The sequence below is a fragment of the Plutella xylostella genome, chromosome 16 (genome assembly GCF_932276165.1).
Source record: "Plutella xylostella chromosome 16, ilPluXylo3.1, whole genome shotgun sequence".
NCBI classification, from domain to species: Eukaryota; Metazoa; Arthropoda; class Insecta; order Lepidoptera; family Plutellidae; genus Plutella; species Plutella xylostella.
Window position 1 is genome coordinate 869,631 of NC_063996.1, and position 19,460 is coordinate 889,090.

The 19,460-nt window shown below is 40.9% G+C and overlaps 1 protein-coding gene across 1 annotated transcript; it reads left to right on the top strand.

The window, feature by feature from the left end:
* The first annotated feature begins 234 nt into the window (after positions 1 to 234).
* Positions 235 to 18,351, top strand: LOC105384414 (merlin). The gene is made up of 16 exons (XM_048626341.1): positions 235 to 598; positions 1,471 to 1,600; positions 2,169 to 2,290; positions 2,818 to 2,901; positions 3,574 to 3,698; positions 4,006 to 4,108; positions 11,584 to 11,790; positions 12,220 to 12,324; positions 12,614 to 12,745; positions 13,019 to 13,165; positions 14,148 to 14,243; positions 14,751 to 14,843; positions 15,272 to 15,367; positions 16,643 to 16,821; positions 17,362 to 17,576; positions 18,017 to 18,351. Exons 1-15 carry the CDS (start codon positions 512 to 514, stop codon positions 17,573 to 17,575), a joined length of 1,920 nt encoding a protein of 639 aa, XP_048482298.1. The 5' UTR covers positions 235 to 511; the 3' UTR covers position 17,576; positions 18,017 to 18,351.
* Positions 18,352 to 19,460: the final 1,109 nt, after the last annotated feature.

Below are 19,460 nucleotides of genomic sequence, written 5' to 3' on the forward strand. Positions count from 1 at the left end.
AACAGAACAAAAAAACAAAATACACAGAATAGAGGTCATTAGATTCTTCATTCACATCGTTGCCAGTTTTCATTCATTCAGTAAGGGCATTTACACTATTCCTTTTATGATTATAGACTGCTGATATATAAAATAGTCTGCATATCTCATAATAATAACGGCTTCGCGCTTTCTGTTACTGACGTCCCACAGTCTAGAGATTATGTTGCAATAACGAAACGTCTGCTTGTAAACTGACAAACAAAACAAAACGCATGTATTTTTTACCAAATGCCAAATTTCATTCACTTGTATTTCATTGACGTTTTTCTTGTTTGTAAATAAATCAGCTAGAAATAGTACGTTATGCTAAATTAAACGCATTCCTCAGCCAACTGAACATTACGTAAACAACCATTGCACAGGAATTAATTAAAATCCATTTATTTCGCGTCATAACCTATCGACAAGTATTTGTGCCATGCAATGACCGCCTTACAAAAGTGTTTATATTGAGTGATATAGTATAACAATGCCGCCGTTTCGGAGGAAAAAGACTTCCAAATCGTTCCCCGTTAAAGTGTGTACACTCGATGCGGAATTGGAGTTCAACCTTGAGGTAAATTTTCACAGAAGTTGCCAATTGGGTAAATGCTGCTATGACTCATATCATTGGTATTGAGTCCCTGTTATGTTGATGTGGGTATGCTAGCTATAGTGTACTATGGTAAGAAGGGGGAACCTTCTCTGTTCATGTTTCAGGTTCAACTCGGTTTATGCTTGTAGTAGTTCTAACACTGAAGAGAGTTAGGTGGTTATAACTAAATTCCCAAATTATTGCAATATACATGCAACATAATTTCATTCGATAACATTGTCCAATTAACTTATAATATGGATAAGATATAGTTAGCGCAGACACAAACAATTTATACTCCTGTAAGTAAATGAAAAGGAAAAATCCAATATGATATCCATTATTGTATGACGTCAATTGAGACCATAACAGTTGAACCTAGGGCAACACTGTTACTGTTGATTTCAATGTAAAGCATGTATGTTATCAGAAATGAACCTATAAATGAGTCTTATCATGAAGCTTGAACTTTAATGTTGAGGCTATGTGTACTGATTATTCATTATTCTATGTAAGTTTGTAAGATAACAGCAATAGTTATGTCTTGTACTAATTTACTACATTCAGGGTAGTCAAACTTATTTTGCCAATATTATGTTAGCCCCAATTACTAGTGAAAAATGAGATTTAGGGAAACAGTCATAGAGTCAAATGTAAAACAAAGATTTGAGTTTTGTCTGCACTAAAATTAGAAGTTGTGCCTTCAGAATCAACATCATTGACTGGGTTCAACAATAGAATAGAATATAACTTAAAGTGGCTCGCTTATAAGTCACCTCTTACTACCCCTTCAGAGTCACTACTCTTTCGCAGATTACAGTCTTAAGTATGTATTATTATTTTCTTTATTTTAGTGGCGAGCGACCGGCCGTGACTTGTTTGACCTGGTCTGCAGAACCATCGGGCTCCGAGAGACCTGGTTCTTTGGACTGCAGTTTGAGGACACCAAACACTTTATTAGCTGGCTGAAGCTAGATAAAAGAGGTGAGAGTATGGATATATATAGATATGTATAGATATGGATGTCTTATTGACTAGTATAAGTATTATGTAGTTATTATTCAATATATTATGCCCCTAAGGCCATTGAATAAAATAGATCTATACAATAAACACTAGCTATTTCTGTTCAACTCCTAGTGCAGAAGTATCTTCTGTTACATCATACTAAAACATACAATAACCTGAATTTCTTGGACCTTCCATAAAATTACTGTCACTAATACCAAAAAGTCTCCCAACTCAGCACATGCTCTATACCCGCAGTGAAAAGCAATGTGTGTCCCAAATTCTAGGCAGTTTCTTCACACTGCTCCTCATTCAAGTCAACTTAAATGTCCAAATAACTAAAACAAACCCCAGAAAATAGTTGTCTTTACTAACAGAAAGTCCCAAATTCAGCTTGTGCTCTATTCTTTTTCCCTTTTCCCCGCTCAATCTGCCTGAACTTACTAAAAAAAGTATTCCAGAAGCCATGAAATAATAAAATGACACTAAATACCAAAAAGTCTCCCCACTCAGCATATGCTCTATACTCTCCCTCCCCCCGCAGTGCAAGAGCAATGCGTGTCGCAGATGCCGGGCACGCCCTTCATGCTGCTGTGCAAGCTGTACCCCGAGGACGTGGCCGAGGAGCTCATCCAGGAGGTCACGCAGCATCTGCTGCTATTGCAGGTATGGAGGAGACTGTTGTTAAATTGTAGAATAGTGAGAACAAGTTAGATGTATAGATAGATAGGTATTCTTTGTTTGTACATAAAAACATGATAAAACTTATTCTAGCATAAAAGTTCAAAAGTCTCCCCAGTTTCATCATACTTGGTTAGATCATAACAATAAAGGAAATAATTCATCAATTATACATCATTTTCATAAAAAAATTTTGACACATGTGTCAAGAGTCAACAACTAATCCCTGGATAATATGATCTAACCATATATGATAAAAAACTGGGGCTAAAAGGGAATACCTCCAGAAAACCGTTATTTGAAAGTTTCTCAAATATAATAGCTTTGTTTGTGCTACTGCTACTGCTATAAAATATGTAATTAAGGTTTTACAATACATTTTTAATTTTGTACAGTTGGGATAATACAATAGGCGCCCTGCCTACTACCTTATAATATACTCTTATAGTACAGATAACTAAATGAGAATGTAAAATAGAGGAGAATATTAGACTATGTATGTTGTTTCGCAGGTGAAGCAAGCGATCCTGAGCATGGACATCTACTGCCCGCCCGAGGCGTCCGTGCTGCTCGCCAGCTACGCCGTGCAGGCCAAGGTGATACATACATACATACTTCCATACATAACATACTTCCATACATAACATACTTCCATACATAACATACTTCCATACATAACATACTTCCATACATAACGTACTTGCTTATACATACATAATTAGGTACAATAGCAGTGTTGGGGATTCGGGCGGTGGTCTACCTAAGGCTGTGCCCCCAATAGGCAAAGTGTTCGCCACTAACTCAGTTAGAAACGTATCGTTTAGTATGCCGAGTGTTCACTGGCTGCTATTTTGCGTTTAATCTACGCTTTTTGTTTCCAAACCAGGCCAGCATAGCTTTACTAGGTGATGCATAGCCCTTAGGAACAACTGAGCAACTGGACAGACACAGTAGCTTCTTCTGTACAGCAGTAGTTTCTTCTGTAGAACGCGAGCTCGCGAACGCCTGGTTGACAGAAAGGCGATCCCTTTACGTTACGCTAATATTCGCTGACTTGCTGAGACCCTTATCCCCCCAGTACGGAGACTACGACGAGAGCGCGTGCAAGCCGGGCATGCTGGCCACTAGACCACCACTAGCTGTGGTACACCCACTAGACCACCTCTAGCTGTGGTACACCCACTAGACCACCTCTAGCTGTGGTACACCCACTAGACCACCTCTAGCTGTGGTACACCCACTCACTAACTGTCCCTCACTGCCCACAGTATGGAGACTACGACGAGAGCGCGTGCAAGCCGGGCATGCTGGCCAGCGAGGACCTGCTGCCGCAGCGCGTCATCGACCAGTACCAGATGACGCCCGAGATGTGGGAGGACCGGATCAAAATATGGTGAGTTTTATAAAGCTGGTCAACACTGCAAGTAAAACAGTTAAGGTTCAAAAAGACATTGGATTGAACAAAAAAGTTATGGAGGTCATACATTTTGGAAGAATTCAAATAAATAGTCAGAAACGATTCTCTGAAACCAATTACAAGTAAATATCCATAATACATATAACATTGAAAAGGATAAATAATGCAGTATCTCATTTAGTATTTTCCTATATTACTTGACCGCACTCTTGATTTTACTGATTCTCGTGATGATTGCCTACATTATTAAATCACTATTGTAATATCTATATCTCTTCTCTAGGTATGCGGACCACAAAGGAATGTCTAGAGATGAAGCCGAGATGGAGTATCTGAAGATAGCACAAGACCTAGATATGTATGGCGTCAACTACTTTCACATAAAGGTAAGATACGTTTTATCCCACTATTCCCACGAGAACACCTTTGAAGGTGAAACAAATGATGATGGGCACCAATATATGGAAGCTGGGACCAGCACCAATAGAAATGAGTGATACGTCGTTGAAAACGTATATAAAAGATGTTTTAACTTTATACAGCCTTTTATTCTAAAGTTCACGGCGAAAGAAGTTTACAAATAACAATCAGGATTTTCTCAAAAGTTGACAGAGAGTGAGTGGAAAAAAAACCATAGACATAGAGCGGGCGGGAAAGTGGAGTTGTCAAAAATATTATAATTAGCATCTGTGGTCGTCGCGGCACAGAATGCGGCGTGTTATTGTTTTGAGGGAGGCGCGCGTTACAGACTCCCCCTCTAATCCGAATGATGCGACTCCGCGTTCGGGTTAGCTACTACTTTACGCGGCCTACCTCGCTTGCGTTTCTCTTGGACTGGTGCTTGGATGCGACCGACAAATGGCGTAAACTGAGAAACGTGGTATTTTCCCAGGACTTCCCCATCGGTAATACGTTCCAACAAGTACGTGGTAGGACTCACCGCTTCCTTAATCTTGTAGGGGCCGTCGCGTCTAGGGATGAACTTTGGCGTCTGTCCACGATTGGTGTCGTTAGCTCCTTGAGTTTTCAAGAGGACTAAGTCACCTACCTTGTAATCGGGTGATGGTCTCCGGTTCTCATCAGCATTCTTCTTCTGAGCGGCCTGCGCCTTCTCGTGAATGTCCCTGGCTTCTACAAGGGAGGTGGACAACTTCTTCAGGTATGGTGTTATGGCTGGCACGAAGTTATCAGCATCTAAAATACGGCGCATATCTGTGGCAGCGTCAGCGGGTGCGCGCAGCTCTCTACCAAAGGTGAGGTAAGCTGGGGAAAACCCTGTGCTCGCTGTCACGGCAGAATTCATGGCAAACCTTATTGCTGGTAGATGTTGGTCCCAGGTTTCATGGTCTCGGCCAACAAGTACGGCAAGTTGAGGTTTGAGGTCGCGATTCTTTCGTTCAACCGGGTTCGCCTCCGGGTCGTAAAATGGGGTCAGCGTCTGGTCGATGCCCATGCAATGACAAACTTGTTGCATGACCGCGCTGATGAATTGTACCCCGTTGTCGCTCAGCACTCTACGGGGAAAACCAAACCTTAGGAACACTTCGTCGATCAGTGTTCTAGCGCATTCTGGGCTGGTCGCATTCTTGAGCGCAAACAGTTCAACCCAGCGCGTGCTAACATCCTCAACGATCAACACCCACTTGTTCTCAGTAGCAGTTTCCGGGAGAGGGCCAAAGAGGTCAATTGCTACAACTTCAAACCTCCTTGCGGTGGCTGGTGTCTGCAAAAGACCCGATGGCTTCCTCGTGTCGACTTTGTACCGCTGGCACGCTGCGCACTCCTTGATATAATCGGCTACGTAGGACCTCATTCCTGGCCAATAAAAACGAGTATGTAGGCGCGCGAGCGTGCGATCAACGCCGAAGTGTCCGGCGGTCGGTGCATCGTGGTAATCTGACAAGATCTTCGCGCGTTCATGAAGGGGAATGACGAGGCATGCGTTCTCTTCATCATCGTCTGCTTCTGGGCCATACCTATATAAGATGCCGTCGGATAGAACGTACCCGCGGTCAGCCCACGGTCTCCCCCTAAAGGGTTCGTCAGACTCCAAATCTTCTATGATCTTACCTATTTCAGGATCCTTTAGCTGATTCTCTCTGATGTCGCTAGGCGACCGAGTCGGTAAATCCACGGTTGTGAGGCACAGTTCGCAGTCTTCAGGGCAATTTGGCCGCGACAGTGTATCAGCGATGACGTTGGCCTTGCCTGGTGTGTATTCGATGCGCAGGTTGAACTCTTGAATCGCGAGGGCCCATCTAGCAAGTCGGCCGCTCGGTGATTTCAGGCTCATGAGCCAACGGAGGGGTTGGTGGTCGGATCTCACCACGACCTCGCTCCCATCGATATAACCTCTGAACTTACCGACGGCCCAAACTACGGCCAAAGCCTCGCGTTCAGTCGTATTGTAGTTCTTCTCCGCGCCATTAAGAAGTCTGCTGGCATACTCAATCGGCCGCTCATCTGCTCCCTCCCCCTGCAGTAGGACTGCCCCGAGGGCGTAGCCGCTGCTGTCGGTACGGAGAATGAACGGCTTCGATTCATCAGCTTGCCTGAGAATGGGCGCGGTGGTCAGGAGATCCTTGATCTTTTCGAATGCCTCTTGCTGAGATGGTTCCCATCTCCAAGTGCTTGCCTTCTTGAGTAAGTCGGTCAATGGCCGGGCGACATCTGCATAAGCAGGTATATAACGCCGGAACCAACTCGAAGTCTGCAGGAAAAATTTCAACTGCTTGACGTTCTCTGGTGCAGCCATGTCCTTGATGGCAGCTACCTTACCAGGGTCCATGTGTATTCCACCGGGTACTATCACGTGACCTAGGAATTTGACGGAGTTACGAGCGAATCGGGTTTTCTCACGGTTCACACGCAACCCGAAAAGCTTTAACCTGTCAAAGACAGCCTCCAGGTGCTCCAGGTGTTCTTCAAATGTCCCTGACAGGAGGATCAAATCGTCCAGGTAACAGAATATCGAAGAGTTCTCTGTCTGAAGGTTTGACTTGAAACGGTCCATCAACCGCTGGAAGGTTGCACCGGAATTTCGTAATCCCATGGGCATACGCTTAAATCTGAACATTCCGAGCGGTGTAATGAATGCCGTTTTGTCCTGGTCGTCAGGATGGACACTCACCTGGAAGTAGCCTGCTCGAAGATCTAGCGTAGACATGAAATTGGTCGTTTTCGCTGCATGAAGCACATCTTCAATGCGCGGGAGGGGGTAACGGTCTGCCTCAGTGACGGAGTTCAATTTACGGTAGTCGATGCACAGTCTAGTTCCGCCGTCTGCCTTCGTCACGAGCACCACATTCGCTGCCCAGGGCGACTCACACTCCTCAATAACATCAGCATCAAGCAGCTTCTCCAACTCCTTCTTAAGGGCTTCCCTCTTCTTGGGAGACATCCTATAGAGGGGGGAGGCAATAGGCTCTTGATTGTCGTTTACCTTGATACGGTGGATTGCAAATTCAGTGGCGGGGCCACTGGCAGCGAACTGCTCCGACCTGCTCAGAACAAAAGTGTTAAGTTCCTTCTTCTGTTCTGGGGTAAGCTTGGAACCTTCATCGTCCCTCAAGCCAACGTCAGCAGTCGCTATGTTCATCAGTCTGGAATCATTCTCCGGCATAACATACTCACGTGTAAATTCATGCAGCTTTTCAGGAGTGTCTGCGAAGCACCAGGTACCTTGAGGGATATCTAGGGTCACTCCTGCGCTGATAATAAAGTCACGACCCAACAACGTTTTGGTGTTGGCACCGGGGAGCACCAAGAACTGAGTAGGTATAAGTCGCTCCTGTAATGTAACATAGACATTAGTAGAAAGTACTCTACGTAGTTGGCTAGACCCATCAGCCAAACTCACGGTTCGCTCCATCTCTTCAAATGGGACACCGTTATCAACTAGAATTTTATGAAGCGTGGGGCTCGCTATACAATGTGTGGCCCCAGTGTCTAAGATTGCAACTCCTACTTTGCCTACAATTGTTACCGTTACCATGGGCAAGTCGGGATTGTTTGTAACTGATGCACAATTAAAGTCAACATTCATGGAGGAGGAAACAGCATCATTTTTCCCACGGCATGTCTCACATTTAGACCGAACTACACCTTGCTGGCCGCACCCATAACACCTAATACCTGAATTTGTGCCAGGCACATTAGTGATAGGTACCCTTTGCGCTGTTCCTACCTTACGCATATCAGATTTAGCAGAATAGGAATCATTACAACGGTTTTCGCGCCTCATACTCTGATCACTTTCATAGCTTTTAGGTTTTTCCCGATTTTCTCGGTTACGACACTCATCTACGATGTGCCCAAACTGTCTACAATATGAACAACGGGGTCTCACTCGTTTCGACTTTAATGTATTATCTAACGGAATTGCATCATTCGGAGTAGATGTAGGAAGTGAGGGTCGACTTACCGACGATGGGATCTTAGAGGTACTGTCTCCTTGACCTCAGCGCGAGACTCCTCCACATTCCTAGCCGCTTCAAGCAACTGCTCTAAACTACTAATAGTGTCACGCAGTAAGTATTTCCTAATTTTTCTATCTAAAAGTCCATAAATAATATCAATCTGCATCTGCTCCGGCACGGTGTAGGGCAGCCTGCACAGCATGGCGCGCAGGCGGGACACGAAGGCGTCGGCGCGCTCCTGCCCCTGCTCGCTCGCGAACACCTCGGTATTCGGAGTATTCGGTGGGCGGGCCGCGGCGCGCCGAACCTGCCGCGAAGCCTCTGCAGCGCCACTTCCCACGTATCTATTGATGAGCGTACACCTTTCCACCAGACGGCGGCCTCGCCGGTCAGCAGCATCGGCAGGCCGCGCAGGGCGTGGTCGTCGCTCACGTTCGCGCACTCTTTATAGATGTTGACTGTGTCTATGAAGGCCTCCAGCGCCTCGTCGCTCTGGGCCGCGCCGTCGAAACGCGCGGTGCACTTTACGAAGCTGCCGGGTCGTTGACCTCGCGCCGGGTCTTCTGGCGCGGGAGTAGATGTGCTGGCACGATTGCTGGAGAGGAAGGACTCAAACATCTGCCGGTTGGTTTCCGCCTGGCTCCGGGAGACCGCAGCGATGATCGCCGTCAGCTGCGCGTCGGTCATGGACACGACGTTGGTGGTTGCGCGTCGTTCTCGGCATGATATTTACCGGGGACGCGTAAGAGTTTATTTCACGCACAAATTATTTTGCGAGTTCGAGCCTCGAGTTGGGCGCCACTATAAAAGATGTTTTAACTTTATACAGCCTGGATTTTGAATTTTTGGAAGCCACGGCGAAAGAAGTTTACAAATAACAATCAGGATTTTCTCAAAAGTTGACAGAGAGTGAGTGGAAAAAAAACCATAGACATAGAGCGGGCGGGAAAGTGGAGTTGTCAAAAATATTATAATTAGCATCTGTGGTCGTCGTGGCACAGAATGCGGCGTGTTATTGTTTTGAGGGAGGCGCGCGTTACACGTATTTTTTTTGCAGAAAATGAATAACGGAAGCGCTAGTCTTGATTTACTGTCCAATTAGAATAATCGTACCTTGAAAGTTTTTATATTTTATTTCTGTAATTTTAATGTTTTTGTTAGTTTTTCACATTCATTTTTAATTTTTATAACAAATTGATCATATTTCATATAATATTATATTTGTTTATTATCTCAGTAAATAAAACCAGTTGAAAGTAATTTCTCCAATTTCAATAATACGTGTTTACGTGTATTACGCCGTAACCGTCATCAGGAGAGAGAGTGCAATGCCATAGAAAAATACTTCCTTCCGACGAATATATTTCAAAATGGACAGCTTATACGGATTTGTCGCCATAATACTTTTTTGCTCACTTGAAAAGAGCTATCCAACGATGTACAGGGTGGCCCAAAGAGTGACGTCCAAAGGAAAATGTTTGATTCCTTAGGTCAAGGGGTAGCCAAATCACCCCCATAAATGTTCAGCAATTTTTTGTAGTTTAGGAATTATGATTTTTTTTACTAATTTTCTACGAAAATTCCAATATAACATAAAAATAAAAATAAACTATTGCTTAATGGGGTATTATTTGCAGAAAACAGCCTTCAAAGGTACTTGGGTGGAAATTACCTCATTAGTCAATTGTTTCAGAAAGTTGAAAGATTCCTGTTATGTCATTACTAAGGACTAATTCAGTTAGAAAATGTATCAAATTAAAGGGAAAATAAAATTATTTATTATTATTTTTTATTTAAGTTACATTTTTGAATGTAAATTCTTAGTAAAATGTTTATGTCTGAGTTGTAAGATTTATGAGATAATTGTATTATTAATAATAAATAAATAAACTCAAATAATTCTTTTACAAATTTACTCACAATAAATTTTCAAAATGGCGACCTTCCAAATTTTCTTTAAGTCAAAAAAGTGACAAATGTAAAAAATATTACATCTGTCAAAAAGTTAAACATGTCAAAAAAGTAACTTTTCTCAAAAATGTGACATCTGTCAAAAAGTGACATCTGAATGAAACAGAGAAGCGTATAGGTGACTTAAAGAAAATTTCTTGCGTAGATGTAGGTTGTGTATTGCTGTGGGAGGTCGCCATTTTGAAAATTAATTGAGGGTAAATGTGTAAAATAATTATTTGAGTTTATTTATTTATTTATTTAATTCTTTATTGCACAAATATAAAAATACATGTACAAAAGGTGGGCTTAATGCTAAGAGCATTTTCTACCAGCCAACCTACAGGAGGTGCAGGAAAACAAGTACAAAGATGTGCAAAAAAAAAAAAAAAAACGAAAAAGTATGTAAGATGAAAAAACTAAAAACTAAATAGTCACTTAATAATTATCTTAATATATAATAACAATACATTCAAATAATTATATAAATTTATAAAAGATAATAATAATATACATAAAATTATTTACTTAGTATTAATAATACAATTATCTCATAAATCTTACAACTCAGACATAAACATTTTACTAAGAATTTACATTCAAAAATGTAACTTAAATAAAAAAAATAGTAAATAATTTTATTTTCCCTTTAATTTAATACTTTTTCTAACTGAATTAGTCCTTAGTAATGACATAACGGGAATCTTTCAACTTTCTGAAACAATTTCCTAATTAGGTAATTTCCACCCAAGTACCTTTGAAGGCTGTTTTCTGCAAATAATACCCCATTAAGCAATAGTTTATTTTTGTTTTTATTTTATATTGGAACCTTACGGAGTTTTTAAAATTAATAAGAGACCATGAGAATATCTATTTCAATTTTTAATTTCAAGTAGAAAATTCAGAGCAGCGTAGCTCGATGATATAATTTGAACTTTCGACATAAAAATAACTAACTTACATTACAGCTACGAAGCTGAAACTTTTATGGTTAAAATAACAACTTAAGAGGATGACAAAAAAATAAAAAATAATTTAAAAAAGTTATCCAAAAAAATAATAAAACATAATTGATCCACTGAGGTCGATTTTCGTAGAAAATTAGTTAAAAAAATCATAACTCCTAAACTACTGAAAATTGCTGAACATACATGGGGGTGATTAGGCTACCCCTTGACCTAAGGAATCAAACATTTTCCTTTGGACGTCACTCTTTGGGCCACCCTGTATATCTCATCTTTATTGGACATAGGTCCCAAAACGCCCATTGTCATTTCACTATCAAAAACTACAGCTCTAAGTGACAACTAACTCTATTAATACACTATTTAATTTTTAACCTATGCTGTTGGACTGCTTGTCAAATGTCCCACTTTCCACTATCCTAGTCAATGGCCTTATCATTCCAGTTACAACAAAACAAAAGGTGTACAGGTCACCTTTTTCTGCCCCTGTGACGCTGTTGTATTTCACTTAAAACTTTTTCTTTACAGAACAAGAAAGACACAGACCTCTACCTCGGGGTCACAGCTCTAGGACTCAACATATACGAGAAGGACAACAAGCTGACGCCGCAGACCACGTTCCCCTGGTCCGAAATCAAACACATCTCGTTTGATGACAAGAAGTTTGTGATTAAGTTCGTGGATAAGGGCGTGACGAATTTTATTTTCTTCTCGCCTAAAGGGATGAATAAATTGGTGAGTACTTTTAGGGTGCTCGAGAAATACATAAAGTGCTAATATGTTTGTAAATCGATTGTATGTAAAATGGCATTAAAGTGTTTCTAAAACGCGTGTCTTTGGCATCGTTTGCGTTTGAATTGATAATATTTGTATTATAAAAGCGCTTATACGCGCGTATAAAAGCGCTTATACGCGCATTTGTAGCGATACAAACGCACGTGCATAGGAAAATGGAATCGCTGTATCTGCGCGTATACACGTGCTTAACTTACGAGGTTGCCTTAAAATCTCGTTAAAGACGCGTATACGCTCCGCACCAGGGAGCTCTTAACTCTGCGCCTTAAAATACATTGTTCTACGGCTCCATTCGCCGCCATTTTCATATTGTTTCTTTATCAACGCCCGTTATAAACACCTATTTGTATTTATTCATCACTTCTCCAGATCCTGGACCTGTGCATCGGCAACCACGACCTGTACATGCGGCGGCGCAAGCCCGACACCATGGAGGTGCAGCAGATGAAGGCGCAGGCCAAGGAGGAGAAACAGGTACCAAAGATCTTCATAAAATTAGAGCAAAATATAGTCCGTGCCGATAAACATACACAAATAATGCTCACGACTGTAATCCCCGAATAGTCAGCGGTGACTCGCAAGCGTATAGCCGATAAAGAACCAATCTAAATGGCAGATGAGCATATGCTATCATGTGGTAAGTTATTGCAACATTGTTTTCATTTATAATTTTGGCAATATACGTATTACCAGCTGGATTTTTTATTCACCCAGCATTTTACAAGTGATGATGAGGATGTAAATGTTATGTTATTATTTCCAGCGTCGTCAAATAGAGAGAAACAAGTTATCCCGAGAGAAGCAACTCCGAGAGGCGGCGGAGAGAGAGAGAGCCGCCATGGAGCAGAGACTGCTGCAGTACCAGGAGGAGATACGACTCGCCAATGAAGCACTGGTAACTATAATAATTATGTGGGGACATCTCATACACGGCCATCCGTCCCCAAACTGGCCAGAGCCTGTAATGTGGGTAATGGGTATCAGACAGTTGATATAACTACACATATACATAGATAGATACATATTTACAATCAAAACCCGAGTACAATTATCTGCCTAACTGGGTATCGATTCCGAAACCTTCAGGAGAATCTAAGAGGCACTGTAATTTTAAGGAGGAACTCTTTTTTTAAGCGTTATGTACAGAATCTGCTTTTATCCATTTCAGCGTCGTTCAGAAGAGACGGCAGAACTGCTGGCGGAGAAGGGGCGCGTGGCGGAGGAGGAGGCGGCGCTGCTCGCGCAGAAAGCAGCTGATGCCGAGCGGGAGAATGCGAGATTGAGGCTGACGAATATCAAGACTGAGGAGGAGAAGGTAAGATGTAGTGATCTATGACGGTCTACTGCCGATTGCATTCCTCTCCAATAGCAGGATTAATTGAAGCGCTGTTTGACGACGCTACGGTACGAATCATAGGGCCTTAATTAGGGAGAAAGGACTATTTAAAGTTCGCACAAGCACGGCCGCAACACAAAAGTCGCTCATAGGTATATCTTATATGCGCTCCATCATATTGTGATTTGAACCAACTTTTGCGCTGGCGTCGCTGAACCGTACAAAGAGCAGGCGTGTGGTTCCGTATGTATGTATCGTGTTAAGTAAGTAAACAATGTATCTATGTATCTAAGAGTGTCTCTCAGAGAAGGGTCTGGCGGAAGAGGAGGCGGCGCTGCTCGCGCAGAAGGCGGCTGATGCTGAGCAGGAGAATGCGAGATTGAGGCTCACTAATATCAAGACTGAGGAGGAGAAGGTAGGACAGGAGCCGGCTTCGTGTCACCAACATGACACGTGTATCATATCTGCCATCATAAGGTGTCATTTATGTTCGCTAGCTAACCCAGATTTAGCATGGTGTCGCTGTTGACGATTACGTCATCAAAGATATCATATTATTATTTTTTTTATCAGCCTTATTTCTCTCCAGCCTACCTGTTAGTCTAAGGTCGTCGCATGCAACTTTTGCTATGGACAATCTGGCAGATTAAATCGATTTATAGCCATTTACCGATGTCAGTAGCCTCGACAGGTGTCTGTTATAGTTATACCCATAGACCTACTACACAGTTATACCAGATTCCCAAAGTGTACATACTGGGCTTGTCAAAAGGTTGACCAAATGATCACATTTAGTTCCGTCAAGCTGTCATTATCAGTATCAAAGTAATAATTCATATACCGGCACGCTTGGTTTTCATAGAAATGGGTACATTTGTGGTATCTAGTATAATAGACGTCTGTTATGGCCTTACTTCTCTGCAAGACATAATGACTAACCCTTACTCTTTAACATTGTCAGGTGCACCTAGAGCGCAAGACGCGCGAGGCGGAGTTCCTGACGGCGCGCCTCGTCGAGGAGTCGGAGAAGCGCGCCGCCGAGGCCGAGCGACTCAAAGTAAGATAACTAACCTGAGTAAGCTGTGTGTCTAGAGAGCCTATCACATGCTAACGTGGCAATACGCTAGCGTTGGACAATACTACACAAAAATATGGAAAAAGAACAGCGCCAACTTTAGTCACTTTTGGAACTAACAAATTAAATAACAATTAACAAACGCAACGTTAACAGAGGTTCGAAAATCTTGTAAACGCAGCATAGTGTAGATTTATCTTATCCGTTCGAGCAGTGAGCATGAATGCAAATTTATATGCTCGTTAACAGCGTGTACCGCTTGATGGCGACCCTCCCGCACCATACAAAGTCGCGTTTGTAACTCAAATATTTTTATTCATCGTATAGATTTAAAGTTTTTTGACGACCGCCATTATTTCACAAACTACTCTGCGTTCGTCTCTATGTATTTTTTTGGATATTGCAACTGTAACATCATTAAGTACCTCACACACTTAAAGTATCATCCTGTGCACCTAATGAAAATAATGTATTGCTCTATCCTTTCAGGCCGAATTAGTAACCGCGAGAGTAGCGGAGAAACAAGCCAAAGAAAAGTTATTAAATTTCCTCAGTCGGACATCAACGGGGTCACTGCCTACTGTAAGTACCAACATCAATAATGATTCTTATAAAATGCAAAAAATCTTTCACCCTTTAAATACTCTACATATGATACATAAACGTTTAATTAACAATTGCAACTGCATGAAAATCTGTTATTTCTTCACTCTGTAGAATACATAGTCCAGCTAACAGTTCTACACACCTTGTTTGATACCACAAATTAAAATGGTCTTATTTGTTTGCCAGCACTATTTGTACAATGGTCCGTAATTTAATCAATTCTAAATTTATTACACTATCTAATTTCTGCAGACCTTTCAAGCCGTATCTCCATCTTTCAATCAATCAATATAATCTTTGATCCAACCAATCACTAGTACAACAAAGTCACATAGGTGGCGCCATCTACCCATTTCCTCCACAACTAACACGTAACTAACACGCGTGTACTCTGTACTATCAAGGACACATCACTATGCAACGGATCGTATGGCTCGGAGACGCAAACTTGGACGTCGCCGCGGCCCGCCGCGCCAGCGCCGCCCGACATCGACTATACCGTAAATATACAATTCATTACATACTTTACCATAAATACATCCTAAATCTACCGGTCATATCCTTATAAAAAAAAACTTCTTTTAGTATAGTTTGGTCTGCATTATTAGCTTATGTATCGAAAGCTCCACGCAACGAATACTAGAAGATGGCACACAACTGTGTATTCCTTAACAAAATCCATTCACTCACTTCTTACACACATACATACTATAATTTTGGTGTAAACAAAATTTATGTTCACACACATTACACTCATCATTCTCATCCACAGTCATCGACAATCCCGAAAAGCCTGTTCCCCAGCCGGTGCCGAATGACCTTCACACACCAAGCCGCTCACATAATCCATTTATTCAAACATTACACTTATACTTAAATCATCCCCAGTCAACAGCAGTGCCGCCCAGCGTGTTCCCCTCGACGAGTTTTCTACCAACAGTCCTTTATCTTCACACACCACACACACTCACACCCCCTTACTCACAAAATCTATCTCTACACACATTACAATCACCCCTCTTCTCTACCTCAAATCTTCCACAGTCATCAACAGTGCCGTCAGACTTCTTACTTTCGACGTGTTCTACCCATACATAAAATTTATACCCCAAACATTACACTCACACTCACCCCTCTTCTCCACAGTCATCATCAAAGCCGTCAAGCCTGTTCCCTTCGACGTGTATTCTACCAGCGGTCCTTTATCTTCACACACAGAATCTATCTATTTACACGAAATCTCAAATCTTCCACAGTCATCAACAGTGCCGTCAAGCCGGTTCCTCTCGACGTGTTATTGACCAGCTAGTGTCTGATGAACTCATTCATAAAATCCATCGTTATACACATTTAACTCAATCTCAAATCTTCCACAGTCATCAACAATAAATAAATAATAAATAAATAAATAAATATGTGGGGACATCTCACACACGGCCATCCGACCCCAAGCTAGGCAGAACCTGTGTTATGGGTGTCGGACAGCTGATATATCTACACAAATACATAGATAGATAGATACTAAATATAAATATCAACACCCAAGACCCGAGTACAAATATCTGTCATTAAACAAATATCTGCCCCAGCCGGGAATCGAACCCGGGACCATCGGCTCAGTAGTCAGGTCACTAACCACTACGCCATTCGGTCGTCAATTAACAATGCCATCAAGCCTATTCCTCTCGACGTGTTTCTGACCAGCTAGTGTCTGATGACCCCACTCACAAAATCCATTGTTACACACATTTTACTGAACCACAAATCTTCCACAGTCATCAACAGTCCCGTCAAGCCTGTTCCCCTCAACATGTTCGCTGCCAGCGGTGCTCTCCCCCCCGTCCCCCGCGGCCGGGGGCGCGTCCCCCGAGCACGAGCTCACGGCGTACCAGCTGGTGCCTGATGATGCGGACCCGCACATACAGAGGCTGTCTATAGAGATTGAGAAGGAGAAGTGAGTTGGAATTAAATTTAATTTTATTATTTGTAGATTTTCTTGTAAACTAGACGACCGAATGGCGTAGTGGTTAGTGACCTGACTACTGAGCCGATGGTCCCGGGTTCGATTCCCGGCTGGGGCAGATATTTGTTTAAACACAGATATTTGTTCTCGGGTCTTGGATGTGCCCGAAAAATGGCAATAGGCCCGCCCCCTATTACATTGGGACTAACATAACACTCTGGCGAAAAGTGGGTGCAGCAATGCACCTCTGCCTACCCCGCAAGGGAGTACATTAGTACAAGGCGTGAGTGCGTGTGTTTTTTTTTTTTCTTGTAAACTTTACAAAAGTAGCTTTTGGCTGTATTACAAATCCAATTAAAAAAATATATGTAAAAAATGGCTTATTGAAAAGGTGACAATCTCTTCGTCTACAACTAAACACAAGAACAGATGTAAATGTGGATAAAGTAAATACATTTAACTTTCAGAACACTGCCTGCCAATTCACCTCCTAAAACCTATTTAACTAACCCACAATTCCTCAAATTCCAGAGTGGACTACCTAGCGAAATCCAAGCACTTACAACGGCAGCTAGACTCTCTCCGTTGCGAGTTCTCAGTCTTACGCGTCGAAGACTCCCACTTAGCAACTCTAGATCGGCTGCACGAGGCGCAGGCGCGCGCGGGAGACAACAAGTACTCGACGCTGAGGAAGCTGAAGCAGGGCGCCGCGGCCGCCAGGGTCGCCTTCTACGACCATCTGTGAGGTGAGGGGGTGCATTGAGTCATAACAACAGTGTAAAAGCTACTACTCTTCTAACTATTGGATGTCAAATAAATATGTATTTACTGACATATAGTTAAATTATATATTTATATGTTTTCTCGTAACAAGTGTGTTAAAATTCGCGCCACAAAAGTCTTACGGCAAAAGCCACCATTAAATCTTTTCTCGAACTTTTTAGACCGCTGTCTTTCCAATCTCAAACTGCACAGTTCAACTGTTAATAAATTATTATTTTTACCTAAAACTCTTTTCAGGTGGTGCGTCGTTCTTTTTATTTATGCTTTCCATAAACCCCCGAAAGTAGGTGAATAGCTGTTACATAATTATAATTATTAATAAATAAATACATATTTATGATTACATATTTAATATTTCGTATACTTAATGTATTGTCTGAGTGATATTTATTCTTGTTTTCAGATGCGGATTCCACACGGCATATCCAACGCACACACGCGTACATTTTGTATGTTCATACCATTTTCTTCATTTATTTATACTACGACATATTGTTAAGTACACTTTTTTACGAAACTAGGTGTAAACTATAAAACATATATTAGATTGTGTAATATAATCTGTTATTGTGTAAGATTTGTTTGTTGTAATATACAGGGTGTTGCAGAAGTGTTAAGTATAGTAAACCGAAAGGGGGTGAATTAAAGGGCTATACTGAACAACTACAAATACAAATACAATACAATACAAAATATATTTATTTGACCCATTTTCACACACATTTTACAAATACACAAGTCAGTAAAAACATAGGTAGGTACATCAGTGTTTTTCAACCTTTTTCATTATGCGACCCCCCTGGGAGGAAATTTTGATTTCGCGACCCCCTTGACCCTTCCGTTTTTTTATCATGTAAGTAAGTATACAGGGTTATTGGTAAGTATACCTGATCCTTTCAGGAGGCGATAGAGGAAGGCATTTCCAGTCGATTGAACCCTATATTGCATTATCCGAAACTTAACAATTTCTAAGATATTAAATATATTTATTGAAGTTTTTTTAATTTTCGCTTAAAAAAACTAGCTATATTTCAATTACTTTTTTGTTTTACATATAAGTAACTTAATAAACTAATTAAAAGTGCATTATTCGACTTAAATTAGATACAACACTTACCACAAAATAGTTAAACATTTTTTTTTTAATATTCAAAACGTAAAAACAAATAAGTTAAATTAAAAAAAGAATGTCATTCTGCGCTACAGCTTAAAACATTGTCAACTTACTTATAAGCTTTCAAATAAGATATTTCAATATCAAATCAATTTAGGTATCACCAACATTATATGGCCAAAACAACAAGAGAAGGCGGAAAAAACTAATTTGAGGTATTGTGTCTAATAAAATTTAAGTCGAATAATGCACATGTATTTTATTATTTTAATTAGTTTATTAAGGTGTTACTTATGCAAAACAACCAAAAAGTAATTGAAAAATTGGTAGTTTTTAAATTTTTCGGTTTTAAGCTTAAAGTTTTGGCAAAAACTTAAAAAACTTAAATATTTAAATTAAATATCATAGAAATGGTCTAGTTTCAGATAATTAATTATTTCATTTCATTTCATTTATTCATTCACAAAATTACATTGTATTTGAATTTACTATAGACAAAAATATAATATAACATGCATAAAAAATAACAAATTAGAACAATAATAAATTCACAATAATAATAATTAATTAAATATACCCAATTACAAATTACAACAAAATTTTATATTTATATTAAAATAAAATGTCATGCACATTTCTAAAATTAATAAAATCGTCAACAGAGTAGAAACACCTTTTAAACAAGAAGATACGCAAGGAATTTTTAAATTTTGTTATTTCGTCAATTTGTTTT